The following is a 24,994-nucleotide window of genomic DNA, read 5'->3' as shown; positions in this document are numbered from 1 at the left end:
CCTTAGTATGATTACTATAAAGTTCTGAGTGTGTATTGGCATTTTGTTGATTTAGAAGACCTGGATCAATATACATTGTTATATAGACTAAATTTAAGACCATTTACAGAGTTGGTGCAGGTTGACTGTAGAGTAGGACTGATGTGACTTCCTGGATTTAAAGGTATTCTAAATACTTTTTAAAAAATGTTTCTTAAATTGCAAAATTATATATTTTAGTGTACATTCACCACTACTTTTTGTTTATAAATATATCTATGCTAGTAGAATTAAAAACAATTTGGGAGGGTTAACCAAATACTGTAACTTTTAGTGGTTTGGTTTTATTTGAATCAAAACAACCTATCATACTGTAGGTTATTACCATGTTATTATCTTTTGGGGAGAGTTTCAGATATAATTTTTTCTTTGTGTTTTGCTTATTTTAGGGAATATGAAAAAGCAAACAGAACAAATCAGGCTTCAAAATTTTGAAATTGGTTAACTAGATTATTTTATAGTCTAAATGATTGAATTAAAAACATTCTATTTCTAGCTTTTGGGTAAAATTGATAATAACCATTTGCCAAATGGTAAAATTGTGAAAGATATAAGGTAAAAAGTAATTATTTTTAGAAAATCATATTTTGACTTTCATGTTTATTTTTTGACTGATCCTAGTTTTCACAATTATAACCATTTAGTACCATAAAATTAGGTTGGTAATGTGTGAAAAGTGCAAACTGGTCAGTTCATATTGATAAAATTATACTTGTATAGAAAGTGAATGTGTAAAGTTAAGCACAAGATACTTTTATTTTCTTCTTTAATTAATGTTCTCTCTCACCCTAGAAAATTCAAAATTTTCAGATTATTATCAATCACTAGCAGATTAGCATAGATAGGGTTTAGTTAGCATTAGTTTCCTTGAACGAACAGCAAGTATTGGAGGAAAGAAATATAGGGAAGACAGAACAATTGTGTAGTCCTTAAGGTTTCAGGCTTGTATACAAACTCTTAAGATTTGGAATATGGAGTATGGAGTTTTCTGTATCCTTTCCACAGATTACTGTAAGTGTAAAGAAGTTAGAATTTGAAAGAATTTTTAAGTAAATTAGTTTTAAAATTTTTATCAAAAAATCAAATGTTGCAAAATTTGAAGTCACTGAAGCCTTTTACTCAATTGCTTTTTAAGAGTTTAAAGTTAAAAAAAAGTAATGATTATATTTCAGCAAATCTGATTGTTTCCTTTCAGAAACCTTCATTGCCTATATTTTATAATCAACTAGTACAGAGTTTAAGATTAGGACAAGGCTGCATTAGTCCAGGTAAGAAGAGCAAAGATAAAAAAAAAATTTTCATTAAAAAAGCAGTCCTTAATCTCCTGAGAATGCAGTAGAAACTAGCACTAGAGACTTCCTCTGCATTTTTAATAGGTCTTTTGCTTTCTAAGATGTTCTATATGGGCCCTTTATTACCTTTTTCTTCTTAAAAGTCTCTGGCCTTCCCCCAAGTCATTTGAAATGAACATGTTATCAAAAAACAAATTTACTTTTCTGAGGCTTTTTTGTCTGAAGTATTTAGTGCTTTTAAAAAAAATTTAAAATGCTAACTCTTAACAAAAGTCTGATGATGCTATGGTGTAATTGACTAACAAGGCACTAGTTTAGGAGTCACAGCTGATTAATGAAATAGCAGTACTACCTTTTCCTTTTATGCTTTTCTTTTTGTTTTTTGAGAAACAAATGGTAAATCTGAATAAAACATATCATTTGCATAGAAAGTTATGTAATGATGCCATATAGAGTATAATGATTTCCTAAAACCTTGTATTTAAAGTAACCTGAATTACAATGAGAGATAAACAGAATATTTACCCATCCCTTATGAGCTGCTGCTGATATGTAAATTTATTCTTCTACTTTGCACAAATATACTTTTGAGCTACTGCTTAAACACTTTGAGGTCCTTAGTCAAACAGTTTTAATGATGCCTCCAATATTATGAAAGTGTGACATTTGATGAATGTCTCATATAGTTTTGATATCTGGGTACATGTCAACAAAAAAAATTGAGCATTGGTTTGTCATGCAACACCTAGATAATTTATAATTTTACTGTTTATATCCATCTTGACATTTTTTATCTGCCAAAGGCAGGTTTCATTTGGAATCTTAATCTGAGATTTATTTGGTGGATCTGGAAATCATAGCTAGGGTTCCCACAGGAAATGGTCCATCTACCAACAGATTAAATGGCAGTCCTGCAGTTGTTAGGGGAGCTCTGCATTTAACACACATGCATACTCATTCAGTCAGCACTGTGGAGAAAAATTAAAGTAGTAACCCAGGTTTAGGAACAATGTAGCTAAAAAGTCCCATATTTGCTGAATGACAAAGGGTTATATAGCAGCATTTCATTTTATTATTCGTGCTTGAATTTCTTGTTTGCTTTGTTGAGTCTGCTGACGAATACTAATAAATGCCTGCAACAATCCAGACGAGAGATGCCTGGCAACAAAGCTATGCAGTGGACCTCCCTGATCTTCTCCAGTTCACAACCTGACCTTTTGAAAAATTGGCTGGGCTAAGCTGCAGAATTTGGGTGTAATGGTTATTGTTAACTCCAGCTTTAGGATTTATTAATTTGTGTGATCAAGACTTACCTATACTTCAAAGTTTCAAAAGACCAAACACAATCATCCATCCATTAGAACTAACATTGTGTTTCAGTGATTCCTGCTTAGTATCTGTCTGGAGATTCTATTTTGTTTTCCAAATCTAAATATATTCTTAAACAAATTGAATGGCACATATAAAGAAAATTTCTTTCACTTTTTATACTTATTATTGGAAAATTCATCCTCTATAAATGATTAATGAAATTGTTGAATTTACAATTAGTATGTGTTCATTCTTAACAAACAAAAAATATATAATTATTAAACCTATTTTACTTTTATAGTTATAGAAATGTAAGAATTACCCAGCTTAGTCATGTTTTTAATTATTCAAATTATTCTTGTAATAAGAAAATTCTAGAAAGGCTGAAAAGGTTAGAAATATATTGTAAATAGCCAAATAGCTCTTATCACTGGGTGGGGGAGAGCGAAGAATAAAGATTACTATTCTGTTTGTTAATTAAATTTTAGGATAGTTTTCATAATAATTTCAGCATAAATAATATTTGTAATGTTTTTAATAGGGTGATATAAGTTTTACAAAGCCTTAATTTATGTGATATGTTTGTAAGTGACTTAGGTAGCGTAAGCTTTAAGAGACTACTCTATGATACTATCTTCATTGCCTTCATATGGTGAAGGATGTTAAAATTGAAAAGCTTAAAAATGTGATAGAATTTCATAAATACTTATATACCTTAAATAGTTCTTACACAGAAATCTGAATTTTTTTCCCCGATAGAATGAATATTGATGTGTTCATGACTATTTCAGACTTGGTAAAACTAACAAAAACTTTTTTAAAAAATTTGGTATAGTATCACCACTTTAAATAGCTTTTTTAATAAAAACGTAATAAACAAGATGCCAGTATAGTACTTTCCATGAATAGCCAATGGATAATTTGAAACATGGTATAGCAGGTCATTGAATTGTCATAATTAAAGATAAAATAACCTCACCACTTCTTTTTGGCAGGTATGTTTTCTAGATATACAACCATGTATAAAAGTATAAAGGATAAAGTTTATTTTGAATGTCTAACCCCAAAGTCCAAATGAATAAGTTCTGTGATCCTGATAAGTTTCATGATTTTCTGGCTTTACAACCTTAATAAAAGCTTATTTTAATATCTTATAGCTACATCTAGCCTCCCCTCCCTGGTATGTTTCTGACTTCTGCTCAATATATGTACAATATCTTATTAGACTACATAAGAACCTATATCTGTGCTTTCCAAGATGGTAGTCACTAGCCACATGTGGCTATTAAGCACTTAAAATGTGGCTAATCCAAATAGAGATTTGTTGTAAGTATAGTAGAGAAAAGAATGTAAAATTTCTGAAAACAATTTTTATGTTACATGTTGAAATGATGTTTGTGATATTAATATTGTTTCTTATTTCATTTTAGTTTGTTTACTAGAAAATTTAAAATTATCTAAGTATCTTGTAAAATATATCTTTAGGATAATGCTCATCTGTATAATTGAGCATTTTACTGGGACTGCCCCCATTCTGCCACCAACCTTTTGTTTACTTCTTTGCAAGGGTTACTCATATTATCTGTCTCCTTAATTCTTTGTCATTTCCCCTGAGAGAGTATACACTTTATAATTTACCTTTACATCCTACAAAGCACCTGGTACTATATTGGTGCTTAGTAAGTGTTAAATAAAGTACTCATTTTAATGCTTTTTTGCTATCCATATAGCCTCTAGATGATTGTCTAAGTCAGTATTTCCTTTCATTGATTCATTTTATTTCAGTGAATAAAAGATCTAATATACCCACTGCTTTTTTGCTATATGTTTTAGGAAGATGAGTGAAATAGAGAGCTTATGGTCTAAAAAGGGAGAAGATCATACACTCTAGAGACCAGGTTTATGTAATTCTTTTGTGTGTCCAACAACACTACATTGGTAATTGGTGAAGAGATTGAAAAAATAGGTAAAACAAAAAGATTGTCTTACAATTTCATTTTAGCTGTATGTGGAGATAACCTAAAAAATATGTTGGCAAGTTTGTTTAAAGCCCAGGTAGAGGGCATTAAGTATGTAGACCAATGAAAGCGAAAAATATAGTTTTATCTTATGACTGTTAAAACCAAAAAACATACTAAAAACCCCTGAGTCAGTGTACAGTATGCAAGTAACAAGCTTGAATTTTTTAAGCCAAAAGCATCCAAAAGTTACCTGATTTCCTGTGACTCCCAATTAGATTCTTAGAAGGCTGAGAGCCTGCAGTCTGCTTGCTATGATCCTGTTTGTAATTAATATCATGTACCAATATAGTGAATGATCCAATTATGTTATATAAGTATGTTATTTAAAATTCTTATTTTCCTGTCATGGCATCGAATTTTCAAAAATATACCATTAATTTTTTTTCTATGAGATTGAATTTCTTTTAGGATCTTTTCTTAATGTCAGGATTTCTAAATTTCAAAGTGCTGTTACTTCTGTAACTTATTCGTTTTATAATTTAATACAAACTTTATTAAGCCATTATGTATTAATTACAAGTTTTAACCTTAAGTATTTTCTCTTTGTGTTTTTGTTGTTCATTGAATTAGGTAGCATTCTATTTATTTTCCGTTTTCACGTCTTCTGATATTTTAGTAAGAAGTATTATGTACATTAATGTTTCTGAAAGATTTTCCCACATAGTTGCTAACATTTCCTGACAGCAAACAATAAATGTATAAATAACAACGTGATTGATTAGGATAGCCATACTGATTTGAGCTGCACAACTGTATGCTGGCCATTGATCACCAAATAAATTTGTTCAAGAAATCGAGAAATTTATTCATGTGAAAGCTAGAGGAATAATCAGGACAATAGATATCTATCTTGCTTTTATTTTTAATATTTGAAAGAAATTAATTAAGGATATAAATTAGAATTATAAGTTTGAATATGATCCCAAGATGGTGATACTTGTTATCTCATGGAAAGGTAGGAGAAATCAAAATAGGGAAACTACCTTTAGCAAACGTATTTTAAAGATAATAATAACTAATATTTCTTGTGTATTCTGTGCTGACACTTTTCTAAGACATTTACACTTTTTACTGATAGGGAAATTGCTGAAAGGTTAAATAATTTGCTAAAGGTCATACAGCTGTGTTGTGGAGCCAGAATTCAAACCCTGCAGTCTGTCTTCAGAACCCATACACTGACTGTGGTTCTGCTTGGAAGGTCTAAATACATCATTGTTGTGGTGGTTAGACCACTTAGATGTCTAAACTTTTCTCCTGGACACACTCGTATTAGGTAGGACAGCTATGATATGACACAGGTTTCTGTTTATATTATATTTGAGGGGGAAAGCACATATAATATGCACTTATGTGGAAAGCTAACCCTCTGCTCCATAAAAAAAAAGTTGGAAATATTTACTAAAGGAAACAAATAGTATTTGTATACACATAAAGAGAGGGGGGGGGAGGGAGAAAGAGAGAGATAGAGGAAGAAAGAGTATTACATTTAAATTAATCAAGAAATTGGTAGAAGTCATTAGGAGCCACTAGTCGATATTTTTCTGATTATTTTGATGCTAATGTTGATTTTTTTGAAAGTCCTTAACCATTAAAAAAAAGGCATCTTTTGTTTAAAGTGTTTAAAATGTAGAACTACTATAATAATAATTCCATCATCACATCAAATTTACACTAATAGCAAAAAATGTCATATTTTTGATGTTTTTATATAATCTGATGATAGATTATATAGGAAAGAGAAGCAATACACATGAGTTTTGGATCTTTTTATATTTATAAAATCAGATGCTAAGGTGTAAGTAATAACCTTCCTTTCTCACCCCCCAAAAGATAGAATTTAAAGAAGTGGTAACCAATTATGTTAGCAAGTATCAGAGAGCACATTAACAAATTACCTCTATTATGATTCATTTTATTTATAAATACACCTAAGTAGCACCTTCATCATAAGAAGCAAGAGATCCATTTATCTGAATCTATTTGCCCATAGTTCTTCTATCATCTTTTCTCTTTTCTGTCCCTGAGCTCTCAGGTAGCTGGGATGTTGCTATTCTGAGTAACCCCAGTAGGATCCCTAGAGACAATTCTAGCTCAACCACTCTGAAGAAACAGCTCTGTAAACAGTATTGACCCCCCAGGGGACCATCAAATCCGTTTACACAGATACCAGTTGTCACAAACTATTTACAAAGCCAGGCAGAACAGAATTTCCCAGCCTCTAGGAATCCCTATTTGATTCTAGCCACCTTCTTACTTCTGTGTAGTAGTCATGAAATAATAGTTATTTTTGGCCATGAGTCATGATTTCTTGGGTAGCATCAATTAAACTGAGTATATTATACATTAGCTAATGTATAATTGTCTGGAGAATTGAACTCAAAGGGAGTCCCAAAACTTTCTTTCTTAGAAAATGAAATAGTATCATAATACTGTTAATTTTCTAGACTAAGGAATTGAGGGTTTAACAACATTAGCATTGAGAGAGTTGGCAGTGGTGACACTTCCAGGAGTAAAGCAAGAATTCATTCGATCATGAAAATGTTCCATTGGAAACAGCATGAAAGTTACTAGAGAGATACAGGGTCTTCAAAGCATATAATGAAGCTGGCCTATACACATGTGTTAAGATTCTAAAAAAATCTTCACTAAATTCATCCAGTTTTCCCAGATAAATAAACAATCTCTAGCAATCACAATAGGTGGCATTTTAGAGGAATGCCTGGTAATAGTCATCCATAACATAATTTTCACATGGTTGCAGGATAAGTTTACGTGGCAGTGATAGCATTAGCTAGTAATAGCAAAATCTGGAGAGTATATTTGGTTTGAAGTGGTTGAATTCTTATATCTATATAAAATAGTGTGCCTCCAGAACTGCAAATAAAGAAATTGATAGTAGTTATAACATTTTTCGTTAACTGTGAGAAAAGAAAGTCAGACTTCATATACTTATGAATTATGAAAAAGAAATTGATAATTTTATTCTCTAAGTCCATATGGAGTATTCAAATAGTATCAATTCAGTTATTCATAATGATAGTACAGTTAACTGCAAAATATGATTAAACATTACACCAGATTACTAAAGAGAGTTTCCATTTCAAACTGTATGAGAGAGGTAGAGGAATCAATAGAACGGTTCTAGGTTTAAGTTTTCATCTGCCTAAACATAAGAGTTTGAATTAAAAGTGAATATCTGTCTTTCTTTTTAACATTTATTTTATCTTTTGAATTAAGTAATATGCAAAACAGACCTAAAACTTAACTTTTGTGGCATTTCATTGGCTGGGGTTGGATTTTTATATGCAGTTCTTTTTAGTGATGGGGCAGTACAAGTAAGCTCAGCTAAAGCTTTTAGTAGCTTCATCCCATCATCACTTCATGAAGATCTTTCTCCTGGGCTGGAAAGTTTAGGGAAAATAATTGAAGACTGAACTTAGAGTTACTAAGTGCTACTATCTTTTGGCTGGAAAAGGTACTAATTCAGAAATTATATTTAAGTTAGGCTTTGAATAAGGTAAAGAAAATTTGACAAAATGTAAGATGATAGAGCAGTATCTTAAAATTTGTTTTGGAAAGTCACAGTGCATCATGCCTGCAACTTACTCCCAAGTGTTTCAGAAAAAAATTATCTACAGGTAGATAGATGGATAGGTAAATATAAAAAGAATGATTAATAAAGTAAGTGTGTTAAAATGCTAATATTTGGGGAATCTGGGCAAAGGGTATATAGGAGTTCTTTATACTGTTTTAGCAACCTTTTTATGAGACAAATTATTTCAAAATCAGAAGATAAAAAGAATTGGTTATCTACTATCAGTTTTTGTCAGCTTTTTCATCTGTCTCTGTCTTCTTTAGCATGCTTCTGCATTCATTGATGTCTTTGGCATTTGGCTTTCACTCTTCTCTCCATTTCCTTACATTTTCCTGGAATACTTTAGTGCCATCCAGGGTGACACTTCAGCACCCTGATTTCTTGAATTCCTCCTCTCCAAGTATCTTCACTATCAATTTGTTTCATCAACTCATTTCCAGATGAACTACACCTAAGACTTTGTCCTTAATTGTTACTCATTTTAGAAATTTTCACATCCTGACTGTAACATATTGTCATTTATGTACAAGAAATATCTCTTTGTTTTTCCTAAATTTATTTCTTCTCCTCTGTACCCATTCCTTCTGTTCTCTTTTTATTCTTGCAGTCTGTCAACTTTTTCTTTACTTCATGTAACTCTTTGGCTATCCTTTAGTAGTGTGTTACTTTGCATATTCCTACTTGTCCTTTTTTTGGAGCAAATGCCTTTGTAAAGTCTTTCTAGAGTCATCCAGTTGAGCATTAATATAGCTATCATATTATATGTATTAATATTTGGTCTCTAAAGCCCTAGCACAGTCCTTAATACTCAAATCATTAGATAAGTTTGCCATCCTCACTGTACTATAGAGTCCTTGAATGGAGTGTTTGTTTCTCACTCATCTTTGTTTTTCCAATACCTATCAGAAGGCATATCACACAGTAGGCTTTCCATGAATGATCAGTACATTAATGAATAAAGTAATTAGAGGAGTCAAACTTTCTATTTAAATGATTGAACACTGACACAGGATAATGTAGAGTTGCAGGGAGGAAGAGCATTGAGAACCTTCAGATGATTTAACAATAATTTGCTGAAATCATATATGCCAATTAGTTGGCCAAAATCAACAAAAAAAGGCAGCATGAAAATTTTATAAATCAGTTTTGTTTACTCTAAAGTAAAATTTAAATCCTCAATAGAACACTATGGATAGTCTTATTTGCAGGGCAGGCTCCAAATGTCTGATGAACTGTTCGAATTAGGAGAGGGAGACATTACAAATTACAATTGATACCACAGAAATACAAAATATCACCCGATGCTATTGTAAAAACCTCTATGCACACAAACTAGAAAATCTAGAGGAAATGGATAAATTTTTTGAAACACACAACCTCCCATGCTTGAATTAAAAAGAAATAGATATCCTAAACAGACCAATAACACGTAGTGATCTTGAAATGGTAATTAAAAATCTCCTTCAAAAAAGAGCCCAGGCCCAAACAGATTCACAGCTGAATTCTACCAGACCTGCAGAGAACTGACACCTGTCCTACTGAAACTGTTCCATAATTTTGAAAAGGAGGAAATCCTCCCTAATTCATTCTGTGAAGCTAGTATCACCTGGATTCCAAAGCCAGGAAAGTTTATAACTGGCTATACCTAATTTTAGCATTTATATAATACAAGCAAAGAGTTTTTCCTTAAAGAATATTTTGTGTGGCCGGGCACGGTGGCTCACGCCTGTAATCCTAGCACTCTGGGAGGCCGAGGCAGGTGGATTGCTTGAGCTCAGGAGTTCGAGACCAGCCTGAGCAAGAGCGAGACCCCGTCTCTACTAAAAATAGAAAGAAATTATCTGGCCAACTAAAATATATATATAGAAAAAATTAGCCGGGCATGGTGGCACATGCCTATAGTCCCAGCTACTCGGGAGGCTGAGGCAGTAGGATCGCTTAAGCCCAGGAGTTTGAGGTTGCTGTGAGCTAGTCTGACGCCATGGCACTCACTCTAGCCCGGGCAACAAAGTAAGACCCTGCCTCAAAAAAAAAAAAAAAAGAATATTTTGTGAAGGTGCCCCTATTTTCTTTTTATTCTAAAACTATTTCTGCCTCAAAAGGATTTTAAATTTGGCAGGTTGGAGAGGGCATTGCCAAAAAGCAGGTGAGATTCATATGCTTTTTAAAGTTCAAGAATTATTACTTCTGGGAATAATAAAGTACTAGTTACAATTAGTATTTGTGCCTGTTGATCTGATTTATTAGTGAATGAGTTTATTTTGTGTATGTATGTGTCATTTTCTCCCCAAAACTTTACTATATCATTAAAAATATACTCTTCCTTTGAAATTGCCATTATTAGATATAGCTTAAGATAATTTTTGTGAGATAGACATTATGAAGTAGATTCTATAATATATAATATACATTTGATAAAATGGAGGTTAAAAATAATTCTTTTTATATTGTATCCATTTTAATATTAAAGTGATGGTTTCAAAAATAATAACTAACATTTAAAATTCCTCACAAGAACTATTAGTTCTCACAAGAATTATTATATTTCCATTTTACAAAGAAGAAACTGAGGCATGGATGGGTTAAGTAACTTGTCCAAAGTTATGCACTTAGCAAAGCCAGAATTCTAACCCAGGCAGTCTGACACCAGAGTTCCATGTACATTATCATTAGCTGTAATCATTAACTAACTTACTGTGTCCTATTTCGAGAAATCTAGGAAAAATAATCCTGAAAATAATACCTCCAAATCAGTGATTCTCAGCCTTGAGTGTAGGCTAGAATCATTTGGGGAGCTTCAGAAGTACAGACTAGGCCCCAATCCCAGAGATTTTGATTTAATTAGTATAGAGTGTGGCCTGGGTTTTAGGAATTTAAAAAAACTCCTTAGATTATACCAAGGTGCAGCCAATGTTGTGAACCACTATCCTAGATATCTATTGCCAATGGAAATATTGATGGCAAAACCCACACTGTACATGCTTGTCTGATTACAGTAGGAGTAAGACTAGTAAGTATATGTTTAAAGCTATGAGAATATTTATTTCCACAAAAATATTCATTTGATTGAATGATTGAATATGTGGATATGGTGTTTCACATATCATGTGTTGTTTTGTTTGTTTAAATACAAATGTAGCCCACAGCTGTCTTGAACAAGAGACTATAGGGAGAAATAAAAGTACACAGCCAGATGAGCAACTGACTATGAATTCTGAGGGAAGTATGCATCAGAAATCCAATGAATTACTTAACGAAGTCACATATGAGGACACAGAACTGCTGGGGCAGAGATCAAGGAATTCTCAGGTCATCAGTTCTTACCGAGATGATGAGACAGCTCACTGCACTACTGAAAAATCTGAGTGAGTACTTGCAGCATTAAATTTAGAAAGTCTGAATTGGGAGAACTTTTTCTTCCTTCCTCTTTTCTTTCTTTGCTCCCTTCCTTCCTTCTTTCCTTCTCCGTAGTATGGCAAAATTTAACATGTCGTTAACTTATTAGAATTTGAGGAATCTGCCTGGGCTTTTTACTGTTTCCATGATATTGATACGTATCTAGATAGCTAAGTGAGAAAGCGCCAGGTGAGTGTGAAGGAAGGCAATGAAATTTCTTGTTCGGTATTATTTTCTGTGACCTTTCATTATGGATGTGGAAATAATTGTTAAATGGATATTAATTTGGGAGACCATTCATCAGAGCCAAAAACTGGCAGCTCTAGGACAAGTTAAGCCCAAAGATGTGTTTTGGTTTTGGTCAACACTATTTTTTGTTTAAATGAATTTGAATGCTTTTAGAAGGCATTGTACTCTACCATTTGCTTTCCTTATTATTTTACATCTGTTGCTTTTACCCATTCACTTTTGCCTACCTAACTCTTGAAGGGATTTGAATTTTTGATACCTGTGACTCTTATCTATGAGATTAAGGTACTTTGATAATTAGTCATGTGCTTTGAAAATATTGTTAGATTTTAAAAGTTACAATGACAAATATAATCTCAGTCTAGACAAAATCATATTTTATAGAATATTATTTTAACAGAGTTTTACATATGAACTTCTGTTTCTACTTACTTGCAAACTATTCAGTAGACATATTAATGTGTTCCTGTCCCTCAGCAGTCAGATTCTTGCTAAGGTGCAGATTGGAGTACATTTGGAGGGGCATACATTTTTATAACCACATGGAGAAAGTAGTAGAGATGGGGCTAAAGCCAGATTATGAGATATCTAGTATAATTACAGCAAGAGAGATACACAGTAAATAGAGCTGCACTAACTGTCCCAGACCTCACTGCTTAATTTCTTCGTAGTGACTGCAAGACTTACCTATGCTTACAAATTTAATGTCTTCAAAAAACAGCCCATCTCTTTTCCTTTCCCTTCCTTTATACTATAATACTTGTTACAAGTTGATACAGTTCTCGAATAGCATAAAAAAATGTCAAAAATTTTTGTTTAACTTAACCTTAAATATTACAAGAATAGGCTTTGATTTTTAATGTTTTTAATTTAATTATGAAAATATATTCTTTCAACTAAAAAATTATCTAATATTGTTCCCATTTTCAGAAAAGTGAGAATCTAGACCAAACATACAAATCTAGAATCTTGACCAAACATACAAATTGAATTAATATTCACAGATCCTAAAATCAAATTTCTTTGATTGAGTATACTGAATCATAATTCTCTTAGATGTTACTAAATGCTTCCTACAAATTTAACTCTCTCACTTGGTAGATTGGCATCTCTCTGAAAATTGACATATTTATTTTTTCCAACCATAGTATTTTCTTAACAGTACCTAAAAAGAGAAATTTAAAATTTGATGCCCTTACCTATTTATTGTTTAAATTTGTCTCCCCCATTTGGAGTATAAAATTTATGGATATTTTATAGTAGAAATCATATGTATATATTGTTTAATGTTTTTTATTACAGCATTATAGAACATAGAAGTGATGATTTGCATTATGAATATATGATTTCTTGTCAAGTTACTTCAGACTTAAACAAAGAGAAGACAATAGCCTTTCTGCTGAAAGAACTGGATATTCTCAGAACAAGCAACAAAAAGGTATGACATAGAAAGTCTGATAATGGTACAGAATGCTTTTAGCTGTTGACCTTCTAAATTTACTTTATTATCCATCATAATTTAGTTCTATTGTATGCTTTAAACTTTTAACAGTAGTTTTATGTTGTTCCCATACCTTACCATCAGGGTATGGTTGAGCTAAGGGATTGGCTACGAAAATAATTTTTTTGGTTTTTTTGCCCTGCTGGTCTATGATATCACTTCCTTTTTCATAACCCCCTGATACCTTGTGTAGGTACCTAAAAAAAAAAAAAAAAAAAAAGATTCATTTCAGTTTTACTATAGTAAAACTTTATTTTACACTATGGAAAATGAGAAATATTATGCACTAGTTACATGTTACTTTCCTAACTTTTTTCCTTTTTATTAGTATCTGTGCCTTGTGTTTCACCTCAATAATATATGTAATTAAACGCTAAAACAGCAAGGCTTGGCAATATTATCATTTACCTTGTGTTATACTGTTGTATTTTGTCCAATCCAATTTCTCACGTCATGTTTTATCTTCTTTTCTGACTCTTATTCTAGCTATATGCCTGCGAGCAGTAAATAATGTTATTAAATAATGTTCATTTTCTGTACCTTCTTTTTTTAAACCTCTGTGTACTTCTGATTTAATATGCTTGTTGTTTGACCTAATCAAACTGAAGCATGATATTAGGAATGTTGATCATGTCTGAAGGAAAACAACACAATTGACAAAAGCCTAGGGAGGAATTATAAAAACATTTGGAAAGATTCTGTATGAGAGCATGAGATGTTTTCTGTACTTTCATTTAGTGGTTATTTATTACATGCCAATTATGAGTCAGGTGCCAGTGCCGATTTAAATGAAATATGATGGGATAGCATCCTCAAAGGGAGATTTATATCAGATATTAAGATTATTATCTTGATTAATTTTGTGTCAAAAAATATTGGACTTACTAGGATAAGCTGTAAAGCTGTGCTGTCTGTTATTTTATTAGGAGAATCCCTTTCAAATCTTTTGCTTTAAGACAAAAGAATGGATGAGATTGTTCTTACAATGGTGATTTTTAATAATAATGTTGTTCCTCTTAATTTCATTTGCCTGTACACATAAATTAAGTATATATTAGAATGTTTGTATAATTTCTATATCATTACAGGTAATTATTTATAAAATATCTTACCACCTGAAATATTTTTTTCTGGAGTTATGTATTTAGGCAGTTAAGTGTAATATATGAGAATTTAGGAAAAAACCCAAAATTTTACTTTGGAATTAATTATATTTGTGTAAGACATATGTCAGATAAGAATCTATGTTTTTCTTCATTGTGTTTTAGCTTCAAGAAAAACTGACTAAAGAAGACAAAGAACAGAGAAAACTAAAGTTTAAGCTGGACCTCCAAGAGAAAACAACAGAAGCTAAAATTGCTGAAAAGACAGCAGGTATAGTAGATGAGTATTAACATATGGCCTTAACAATCACACACAAGATTATTACATGATGTATCTTGGTGAATACTAGCATACTGTCTTATTTGCCAAGGGAGGGTAAGTAAGCTCAGTCCCTTTTTTTTTTTTTTTTTTTTTGGCTGCTTAGAAAATAGGTGGCTTTAACATCCTGGTACTGGTATTAGTGAGAGCTTTACCTGTATTCATACTGATTTGGGCATTAAATGCATTGTTAACACCATGTCAATCCAATCACAAAAAGGTTGTTTGTTTTGTTGGAAGGGCCTGAACAAACAAGGGGAAATAATGATTACCAGTGCCTCTACCTTTCAACCAGCAGTTCAAATACCACTTATTGTTTTAGCTCGTTGAGAGGAAATACTTCTCTGTTGTATGAAGATAGTCGTATATTCATTGCCAATGGAAACCTACATTTGATTCAAAAATCTGTTTTGTGCTATTAATAAGTTTTCAACTGTGATGTAGGTGCTGATAGAGATAATGTTTTCCCTAAGATTAAAGTGAAAGGTTGCCAGAGTTTTAGATTATGAATGACTACCTTTAATATATTTTGGAGTCTCTTTACTCACAGGTCTTTGCAAGGAGAAATTTTTTAACATAACTGTGATATGCTACAGACATGACTGGATGATTCTCAATAGTCTATGATCTCCCCCTGTGCATGTGACTGTGACTATCTCACACTGTTTTAGTGTGTTAAGGAAAGAGAAATTTCATAGAATAGTAGACATTAGCATTTGGAGGCATTTTAGAGATCACTTATTTTAACATTTTTATATCAATCGGAGTGCTTTTTAAGAAGCACTTGTATTTTGTGATTAGTCTGAGGTTATATTCGTGCTTTACAAGCCACTTAACCTGGTTGCATATTTGAAATAATTCTTTTATTTTAGGTCAGAAATGTGACTAGGATAGCCTGTCTTCAAAACATTAATGTAGAAAATAGAACTAAACATCAGTATAAAAATATAACTAAGATGATCATAAATAAATACTCCAGCTGAATACTAGATAGTTACTTTTCTGGTAATATTAAACTACCATAATGTTTTTGTTTCTTTTTTAGTTAGAAAATATGAAGTAATATATTTTAAGGAAAATTAATATGTTAAAATGAATAATTCAAATGTAAATTTAGAACAATCTGAAAGTTTCTTGGCTTTTTATTATCAAATATATATACTAATTGCTAGGACAGTATTATTAATACAAGAAGTATGTTTTGAAGTGTTTGCATAATAATTTAACTTTGCATATGTCTTACAAAAGTAATAATATTTGGGCTGTCATAACTTATTGAAAAATCATGAATTAATATATATGCATAGCCCATTTATCTCTTGGAGTGGAAAACTCATTAAGCAATAATATTTACTCTTTAACTTTGGTATACTATAGCTAAGAATATACTTCAAATATTTAGTTATTGGTATATATTTAAGAGTTCCCTTGGATTGAACAATTTGAATCATGCATGCTAAAATGGAAGGATTTTGATTATTCTGTTATTCTTATTAATCATGTTTCTCATTAATAACTATTATTTTAATAAATGTGAAGTGTTGGAAAGGTGTTTAATATATTTTTATAGCCTCCTAAATTGATGAAAATAACAGTGCTATTTAGTTTCTATGGAGCAGAGTAATCTAGCTAAAAGAGATATGCCTACCTACTAAGTTGCCAAAATGACACAAAATGAAAATCCTGCAAAGTTTTTTTAAAGTATAAATTTTCAAAATATATTTTTACTTAATGTTTCACTTCTATCTTCTTTTTAGAAGATTTAAGATATTTTACTTATAACATTAGAATTATTGTTGTAATGTCAAATTAAAAAAATAATGAACTACTTAAGAAATCCATTGGTTTAAAACAAAAAATTCAATAATTGACCCTTGGAGGACTCTTAAAATTTTTCATATTTTCTCATTTTATATATATAGTCTTAAATAAGCTATCTTCTGACTGATCAGTAGGAGGTACAGTCAAAAAGCAAAGCATAACAACAAAACTCCATGTCAGTATCATAATAGAAAAAGGAACAGTATAGGACTATGATTACATGTAAAAATTCTTTTTTTCTTATATGAAAGAACAAATAATTCACATGAGCATGGATGTTTCTTTCTATCACTGCTCATTTTTATATTCAAAATAAAAAGTATATTTGAAAAGTATGTTATAAATATGCACACATACATAAATATAATATATTTAAGCAGAATATAAATGTTTAAGAAACCAAACTATTTCTCAATAAAAGAAATACTTATAAAAACATCTTAAGCATTGGTAATAGCAAATACGATACAAAAATCTATCTCTATAGATTTTAAAAATTTTAAGCAAAATATGAAGTACTCTAAGGGATTTCCTTAGACTATATAAAATACAAAGATTTTCATAGAGTGCTCATATAGTATTAGGATATAAGATATTCTTATAGTATCAGTTATGATAGTAAGAGAATTAACAAACTAACAATAAGGGAATTGTTAAATATATTGTGGTACATTTATGCTATGAGACATTGGGCAATAATTAAAAACTATTTCTGAATAATATTTGATGATAGAAAATCTTTATAACTCAATGTTAAGTGAAAAAAATTGAGGGAAAAGTGTATTTATCATGTAATTTTGTTTAAAGAAGCTGTATATACATATATACACATGTATGTTATATAAAATAAGAGACAAATTTTGATGGTCTTTAAGTGGAGCTCTTACTGTTTCATTGAACAGTTTCTGCCTTTTTCAGATTTTCTACAATGAACATATATCAGATTTAATATTTGGAAAAGTAAACATTTATTTTAAAAAATGTGATTTTTTAAAAAATTGCTTGCACTCTAACCTTAAAATAATTCCTGTGATAGGTTTGAGACATAAAGACTGTATAAACCAAAATTTTATGAAAACCGTATGATGGCTGTGATTCATTCTTGCCATTTTACCCATGCCATTTTGCTAGTCTTTCAGATTTCCGCTGTATTTATTTTTATATCTTTATGTTTATTATGTAACTTATGTATATATTAGTCCATCTTGTCTTCCAAGCTGATTGGGTAATTTATAGGATTAAGAACCTGCTACAGTCAAAATCACATAAAACAAAAGGCACCCAGTTCTCTGTAGGCAGTTTGAAGCAATTGGAAAGACCAAAAGCCTTGGAGTGAGACTGACCTAGGTTCAGATCATAGCTTTGACACTTAATATTGACTTTATACCTTTGGGCAAGTTACTTAGCTTCTCCAGCCTTACTTTCTCCCATTACTGTAAAATATGGATATTAACTAATTTCTCAGATTATTTTTAGAGTTAGATATAATGTATAAAAGCACCTAGTATATAACTAGTACTCAATAAATTGTAGCTAATATTAATATTATTTTATTTTATGTTAGTGAAATTCTTAAACCTTTGATAATGTCATCATTGCAAGAAGTTTGGAAAGACATTTTATTCTGTTTTGCTTTTAATTAAAAAATTAGTGGTTTTTAATCATCTTATCATAATTAATGGTTTTTAGGTTAATACACTTTGAAAGGGAACAAAACTGAAACATGGATGAAAAAAATATGGAAACAATGGATTGGATTATAAGGAAAATGACTGTTGAGATATATATTAATATATTTGATAGCACTAACACATTTTACTAAAATGTGAATCCAAAATAAAAGAAATGGGATACAAAGGATTTGGGCTTTAATGCAGTGTGTACCTATGATAAACCTTCATGTAGACTGTTATTTAGCTTTAGTCTGTTTCCTTTGTGACCTAGTTAGTTTTTACATAATGTGAAGACTGTCATTCTAATGTGATTTTATGAAAGTCTAAAACTCAGCTGTGTTGAAATCCCTGATGGTTGACCCTTTTACCTTCCCCTCCTTTTCTTACTTCACCATCATCATTGTCATCATCATCACCATCATTGATAACTGTTCATTAGGCACTTAAATGTTTCATAGGAACTATGCTAATTTCATTACAAATAAAACAAATATTTATTGAGGGCTCATTATGTACTAGGCACTGTGTTAGTCACTAACTGTGCATCAGCAAATAAGACAGATTTGAGATTTCAGGCTTTTTTTTTTTTTTGCCTTAATCACTTCTCAATCATAATACACCATACGTGTGTAAGCAGTGGTTAAATGCTTAGACTTTGGATTCAGACCTTTGTTCTTATCTTTTTACCACTTATCACGTGTAATGAAAGCCTCACTAAGCATTGGTTAAAATCGGCTATAGGTTGCTGTGATGTTTAAGTGAGATAATGTTTATGAAGGTTTAGCCCATAGAAGCAGCTCAATAAGTGGTAATTATGATGAAATGATTACATTATTGCCATCTTTTTTTTTCTCCTCAAGATTTCTTCATCTAAGGAGACATATTCAAAGTTTTCCTGATAGTCGTGTAGTTACATAAATAATGGTTACTTACTTGTTATGTAAATCCTGTAGTTATTTCTGTATGGTTTTATTTCACAAAGAATTGATTTGTACTTCTTTTTAAAAAATAGTTTATAAAGCATTTTGTTTGTTATTTCATTTGATCCCCACAATTTTTAGTTTTCCTTGATTTTTAGAGTTAGCCTTATTTTTAAATTTTGAAAATATGAAAAAATGTTAAAATCTTTACAAAAAAATAAAGTAAAAAAATGTATAAATAGGTCTTATTTAGTCTTAAGAAAAGCTGAAATGACCAGATCACTCCTTATGTGTTAACATTGGGAACAATTTACCTCATTGTAGCTGTTTAGGAATTTTACTAAGTTCTGACTCAGTATACATGTGAATATTATTTATAAATTATTAGCATATATGGCCTTAACATACTAGGAGATATTCTAGAGAAGCACAGCAGAAACATTAAATCTTTGTTCTTTAGGTAAGCATATATCTCTTGTCACCTAAAAAAAGTGATTAAATTATAAACATTTCAGAATTTGTTTTAGTTAAATTGAGTTTAACAATGACAGTTGGTATTATATGGCCTGATTTGCATTGTTAATTTGCTCTTATGTCAGTGATGTGTTCATACCTTTTAAAAATAGCTTGTTCAATTAAACCTTTCATATTTTCTAAAACAGTCTCAGTAGGCATTGTCTAGTGTTTATTGTCTTTTTAATTTTTATTATTCTATTGCATTTACAGTACATAGAAGATATTTAAATTTTACATAAAAGAGTATTTATTTAAATATTTAAGAGTTTTTCTTTAAGTTATTTCTGTGGCATTTAAAATATTTATATTTCTTTAAAAGCCTTATTTTTCTGTTTCTTAAATGCTCACTTTAGAGCCTCTGCTTTATATGTTAGTTATTTTTCTTTCTTGCATGTCATCCATTAAAGATTAGCTGTGGAAGGTTGGAGCATGGAGAGATTATGAATGACAGAACAACTCCTGTAGAATAATAATCAGTTTTTGGTATTTAATGCTGTTTGACTTTTGCAGACACATTTCTTATTAACCTTTGGTACAAAGAGAAATCCAGGTTCCTGATATCTCATGGAGAAGATGAATTTGAGATCCTCTTCCAATTAAACTGAAATAAAGCCAATATTAGGTTTTAGCCAAAAGAACTCCTTAGTTCCTAAGTCTTGTGTTTATTAGTCTATCTATCTATCTTACTATATTTTAACATATAATTCAGTGATTACATAATTTGCTTAGCTTACTTGTACCGATGATGCAAGCATTTAATCTGCTTTTTCTCTTTAAGCGTATATTACTTTCTATGCACTCAAATTTAGACTGATTTTTTTAACCAGAAAATATAATTTCAATCCCCTCTTATTACAGAAAATGTCCATTTTGTTTTTGGTAGGGAGGAGAAGAATTTAATTGTGATTGTCCAAAGGATCAGAACATAGAATCCCTGAAACTTACAACTTAAGTTTTTCTATTCAGGTTAAAATGTAAATGTTAAAAATATAAATATGTAATTAACCATTATAGCAAACACATTGAGAAACCCTAGCTAATTAAAATGGAACAAATTTTTGTATAATAGAAAATATTTACATTATTCTCTTGTAAAAAGATTATTTGTTACTGTATACCATATCTCAGATGGTGTTGACCATGTAATGATGAAGGAGATCAAGAGTGAGTTAGTTCTATATACCAGAAGAATAGAAAATGTCATATTATTTACCTTTAAGAAATAATGCTGGCCGGGCGCGGTGGCTTACGCCTGTAATCCTAGCTCTGGGAGGCCGAGGCGGGTGGATCGCTCGAGGTCAGGAGTTCGAGACCAGCCTGAGCAAGAGTGAGACCCCGTCTCTACTAAAAATAGAAAGAAATTATCTGGCCAACTAAAAATATATATACAAAAAAATTAGCCGGGCATGGTGGCTCATGCCTGTAGTCCCAGCTACTCGGGAGGCTGAGGCAGTAGGATCGCTTAAGCCCAGGAGTCTGAGGTTGCTGTGAGCTAGGCTGATGCCACGGCACTCACTCTAGCCCGGGCAACAAAGTGAGACTCTGTCTCAAAAAAAAAAAAAAAAAAAAAAAAGAAATAATGCACACTGGAATCCCATTTTTCTGTGTATATAATGGGCACCAATTAAATGTGATAGCCTTTAAGGTACGTGGATGCCTTAATAGTATTAAATTATAATGGAGTATTAAATATATAATCTGTATTTATTTTTTACTTTGAAAGGAAAGAGTTTCAAGAATATGACCGGTAATTTCAGATAAAAACCAAAAGGTCTATCTTTGTGAAATACAGCAGGTAGAAATATTGATTAAAAGAATGTTGATTAAATTGCTATCTTTGGATACAGAATTTTGTGTATATAAATCAGGGTAATTTTAGACAAATACCTGTTCAAATGATACTTGAGGGTAGGATATAGCCAATTCTGTATCCTTGCTCCCTAGAAACGTTTATTTGTTTGTTTCCTAGAAAAACAAAATAAAAGTTGAATTGGCAGAGAATCTATTATGCATAACAATAATCAACAATTGGGTATGGCATACTGTGGAATTAAGCATGATATCAAGCATTTGAATGCATATGTAATTATGGTATTTAAAATATAAGAATAAAGAAAACTCTTCAGAAAGTGATCTTAAGACTTTTTCACATTTGAGTAATGATTTTAAAGAGGAAATCATATTGGAAAAAATTTAGATAGCAGTTATTTCATAGAATTTTTATTTGATATCTATTGAAATTTAATAGAGATCATCTGTGTAGTAAATAGATGAAATACCTATTAAAATTATATTTCACAAGTACATAAACTTACTGATAACTGATTTTTATACTCCAGGGATAAACTTGTCTCTTTCACATTAAAAAAGATAGCTCCAATATCAAATATATTATACCTTTTGATGTAAATATAGAGCATATTTTTAGAAAGTGTTCTTATATAGTCTTTGAGTTTTCTGTAGTAAGTACACGTATATAATAATTGAGCGTTTCATAAAAAACATTTTTTATAATTTTATAAAGTAATTGGCTTTGTATATACATATATGTACACAAATATACAAGGATGTTCGTTACAGTATTGTTTATATTATAGTTGGGAATAGTTGGGAATGGTGTAAAATCTAACAGTAGGAGCAACTTAGTTGAATCAAATATAGCATGTCCAAATGATAAAATTCTATGTAGTATTTTATATTTTTTGAAAAGTGCTGAAGAATATAGGATATTTTGTTTAATTATACACAGAAAGTTAACAACACTATGTAAAATATTTCTGTCTTTTCCAAATATTTACAATGAGTCTGTATTACTTTTTAATCAGAAAAAGTTATTTATGAAATAATTGTATAAAATGTTACAAAATCCAGTTTTAGAAAAACACGGTAGTCTGGTCTGTAAAAGGAGTTCTGGAGTAATAAGTTGAATTCAGTATTGTGATGCCAAAAATAGAAACCTCAAACTACTTGGAGCAGATTTTGATTAATTTTCTATTGGCGTGGTACATTTACCATCTATTAAAAAATTTCCAATAACCAATTTATGAAAATAAAGAGAAATTACAATTTTTAAGACAATTAAAAGACATAGTGTAATATTTGTATTTCTGGAATAGCTATGTGATGGTTTCATGAACACTAATTATTATCATATTTGCAAGAAATCCATTTAACATCATTATAAATCTCCCCCAAATGATTACACATCATGTAAAGCTTTAATTGTAGATGTTCATAGAAGCTGAGATTGTTTCATATATAGTAAAGGCTAGTTTTTTTACGAAACTATTTTCTATATTATATTTGTTGCTTAGAGTTTTGGAACATGAATTGTGTACAGTGATTATTTGATATGTTTAAAATCCTAATGATTTCTTCTTTCTTCTCTTTAACTCAGCCTTTTATATTTACCTAACTACCATGAGGATGTTAACAAATGAATTCTTTTTCCTGGGAAATGTGTATCCTCCAAATTATGTTATTTAGAGGATCATGATCCAGTGTTTAAACTAGAATGTTATCCAGTGTACTATCTCGTGCCTACTGTATTTTAAAAGTAGTTTGAAAAGTATAGAATATGGATTTGTCAATAGACTTGGGTCTACTAAGAAAATATGTACTCTGCCTTGACTCAATAAACTCATGCTTAGTGTGGTTCAGCTTCTTCATATTTACTCTTGCCCATATTAGAAAACAATTAGCTTACTAAACAAATTTGAGAATTTGGTGGGGGTAGAGTAGGGGTGATCCTCTCTGAATCTTTCTCATTTGACTAAGAATTATGGATATTTGATAACCATGTTTAAAAATGGAGATATCCAAATATTATTGTAAACACCCAATGATTTGTTTTACCTACAATATAAGTATTTTACTTGGTTGGCTTACATAGTAGCTAATAATATTTGTTAATGTAATTTAACTGCTGTGAACCTTTACTGAACAAATATTGAAATTTATTCAAGTCAAAGAAAGAGAATCTCTAATGACTTTTGTTAAAGCTTCTATTTAATAGTTAAGGAGAAAAGTTTGTATGACATACGAGATGCAATTAACAGTAGATTTTACATTTAATAAAAAGAAAGAAGCATGCGTATTTGCTTTATTCATTCCATCATAATTTGCATTAGAGCTGTGGGTGTTTAATGAGCAAATTCCAGCTAAAATGCTATATTGATTTTCTAGTGAACTTTGTAATAGACATCTACCTTGGAAAAGCTCAGTGTTTACAATTAAGTTTTCTTTACTAAAAATGTTTGAGAGTTGCATATTGATCCTTTAAAAATACTGAATTCTACAAAGAACGAGATTTTTTTATAACCAACAAATTTTAAATTAACCTAATATATGTTGAAAGTTATTTAGTAATACCTTAATTTTATTTTTTGATTTTTCATTTTAAGTTTTATTTTTGACAAATAATGATTGTATATATTTATGGAATGCAATGTGATGTTTTAATACTTGTATATTTACTATGGAATGATCAAATCAGACTATTAACATATCCATCATCTCTAATACTTATTGTTTCTTTGTGATAAGAACATTTAAAATCCATTCTTTTAGTTATTTTGAAATATACAAAGCATTATTATTTACTATAAGTCACCATGCTGTGTAATAAATTACCAGAACCTACTCCTATCTAACTGAAACTTTATACTCTTTGACCACATGCCCCCTTTCCCCATCCACCCACCTCCCGACAGACTCTAATAAACACCAATCTATTCTTTACTTCTACTCTTCTACTTCTATGAATTCTACTTTTTTTTAGATTCCATGTGTAAGTGCAGTATTCTTCTATGTGTGCCTGGCTTATTGTACTTAGCATAATATCCTCTAGGACTATCCATATTGTTGCGAATGACAGAATTTCCCTTTTTTTCCACCAGTATTTTCAGATGAAAAATTTGAACTCCAGCTTTGTAAAGACTGAATAGTATTCCATTGTCTATGTATACCACATTTTAAAAATCTATTTGTCCATTAATGGGCACTTAAGTTGTTCCCATATCTTGGCTATTGTGAAGAATGCTACAGTGAACATGGGAGTGCAGGCATGTCTTTGGAGTACTGATTTCAACTCCTTTGGATATATACCCGTAAGTGGAATTGCTGGATCATGTGGTAATTCAATTTTTAGTATTTTGAGGAACCTCATACTGTTTTCCAAAATAGCGGTACTAGTTTACAATACCACCAATAGTGTACATGGGTTTCCTTTTCTCCACA

General features: G+C 30.8%; 1 protein-coding gene across 4 annotated transcripts in view; it reads left to right on the top strand.

Annotated features, from left to right (window-relative positions):
* MIPOL1 (mirror-image polydactyly 1) overlaps positions 1-24,994 on the top strand; it is a 274,962-nt gene that overhangs the window by 55,362 nt on the left and 194,606 nt on the right. For all 4 annotated transcript variants that reach the window (XM_045568308.1, XM_045568299.1, XM_045568325.1 and 1 more), the window contains 3 exons: positions 11,398-11,623; positions 13,206-13,341; positions 14,673-14,778. In XM_045568308.1, coding sequence (XP_045424264.1) covers positions 11,398-11,623; positions 13,206-13,341; positions 14,673-14,778 — 468 coding nt within the window. The remainder of the gene's footprint in view (positions 1-11,397; positions 11,624-13,205; positions 13,342-14,672; positions 14,779-24,994) is intronic.

Source organism: Lemur catta, chromosome 1 (genome assembly GCF_020740605.2).
Source record: "Lemur catta isolate mLemCat1 chromosome 1, mLemCat1.pri, whole genome shotgun sequence".
NCBI classification, from domain to species: domain Eukaryota; kingdom Metazoa; phylum Chordata; class Mammalia; order Primates; family Lemuridae; genus Lemur; species Lemur catta.
The sequence above is the reverse complement of the archived record's forward strand: the minus strand, read 5'-3'. Positions and strand labels throughout refer to the sequence as shown.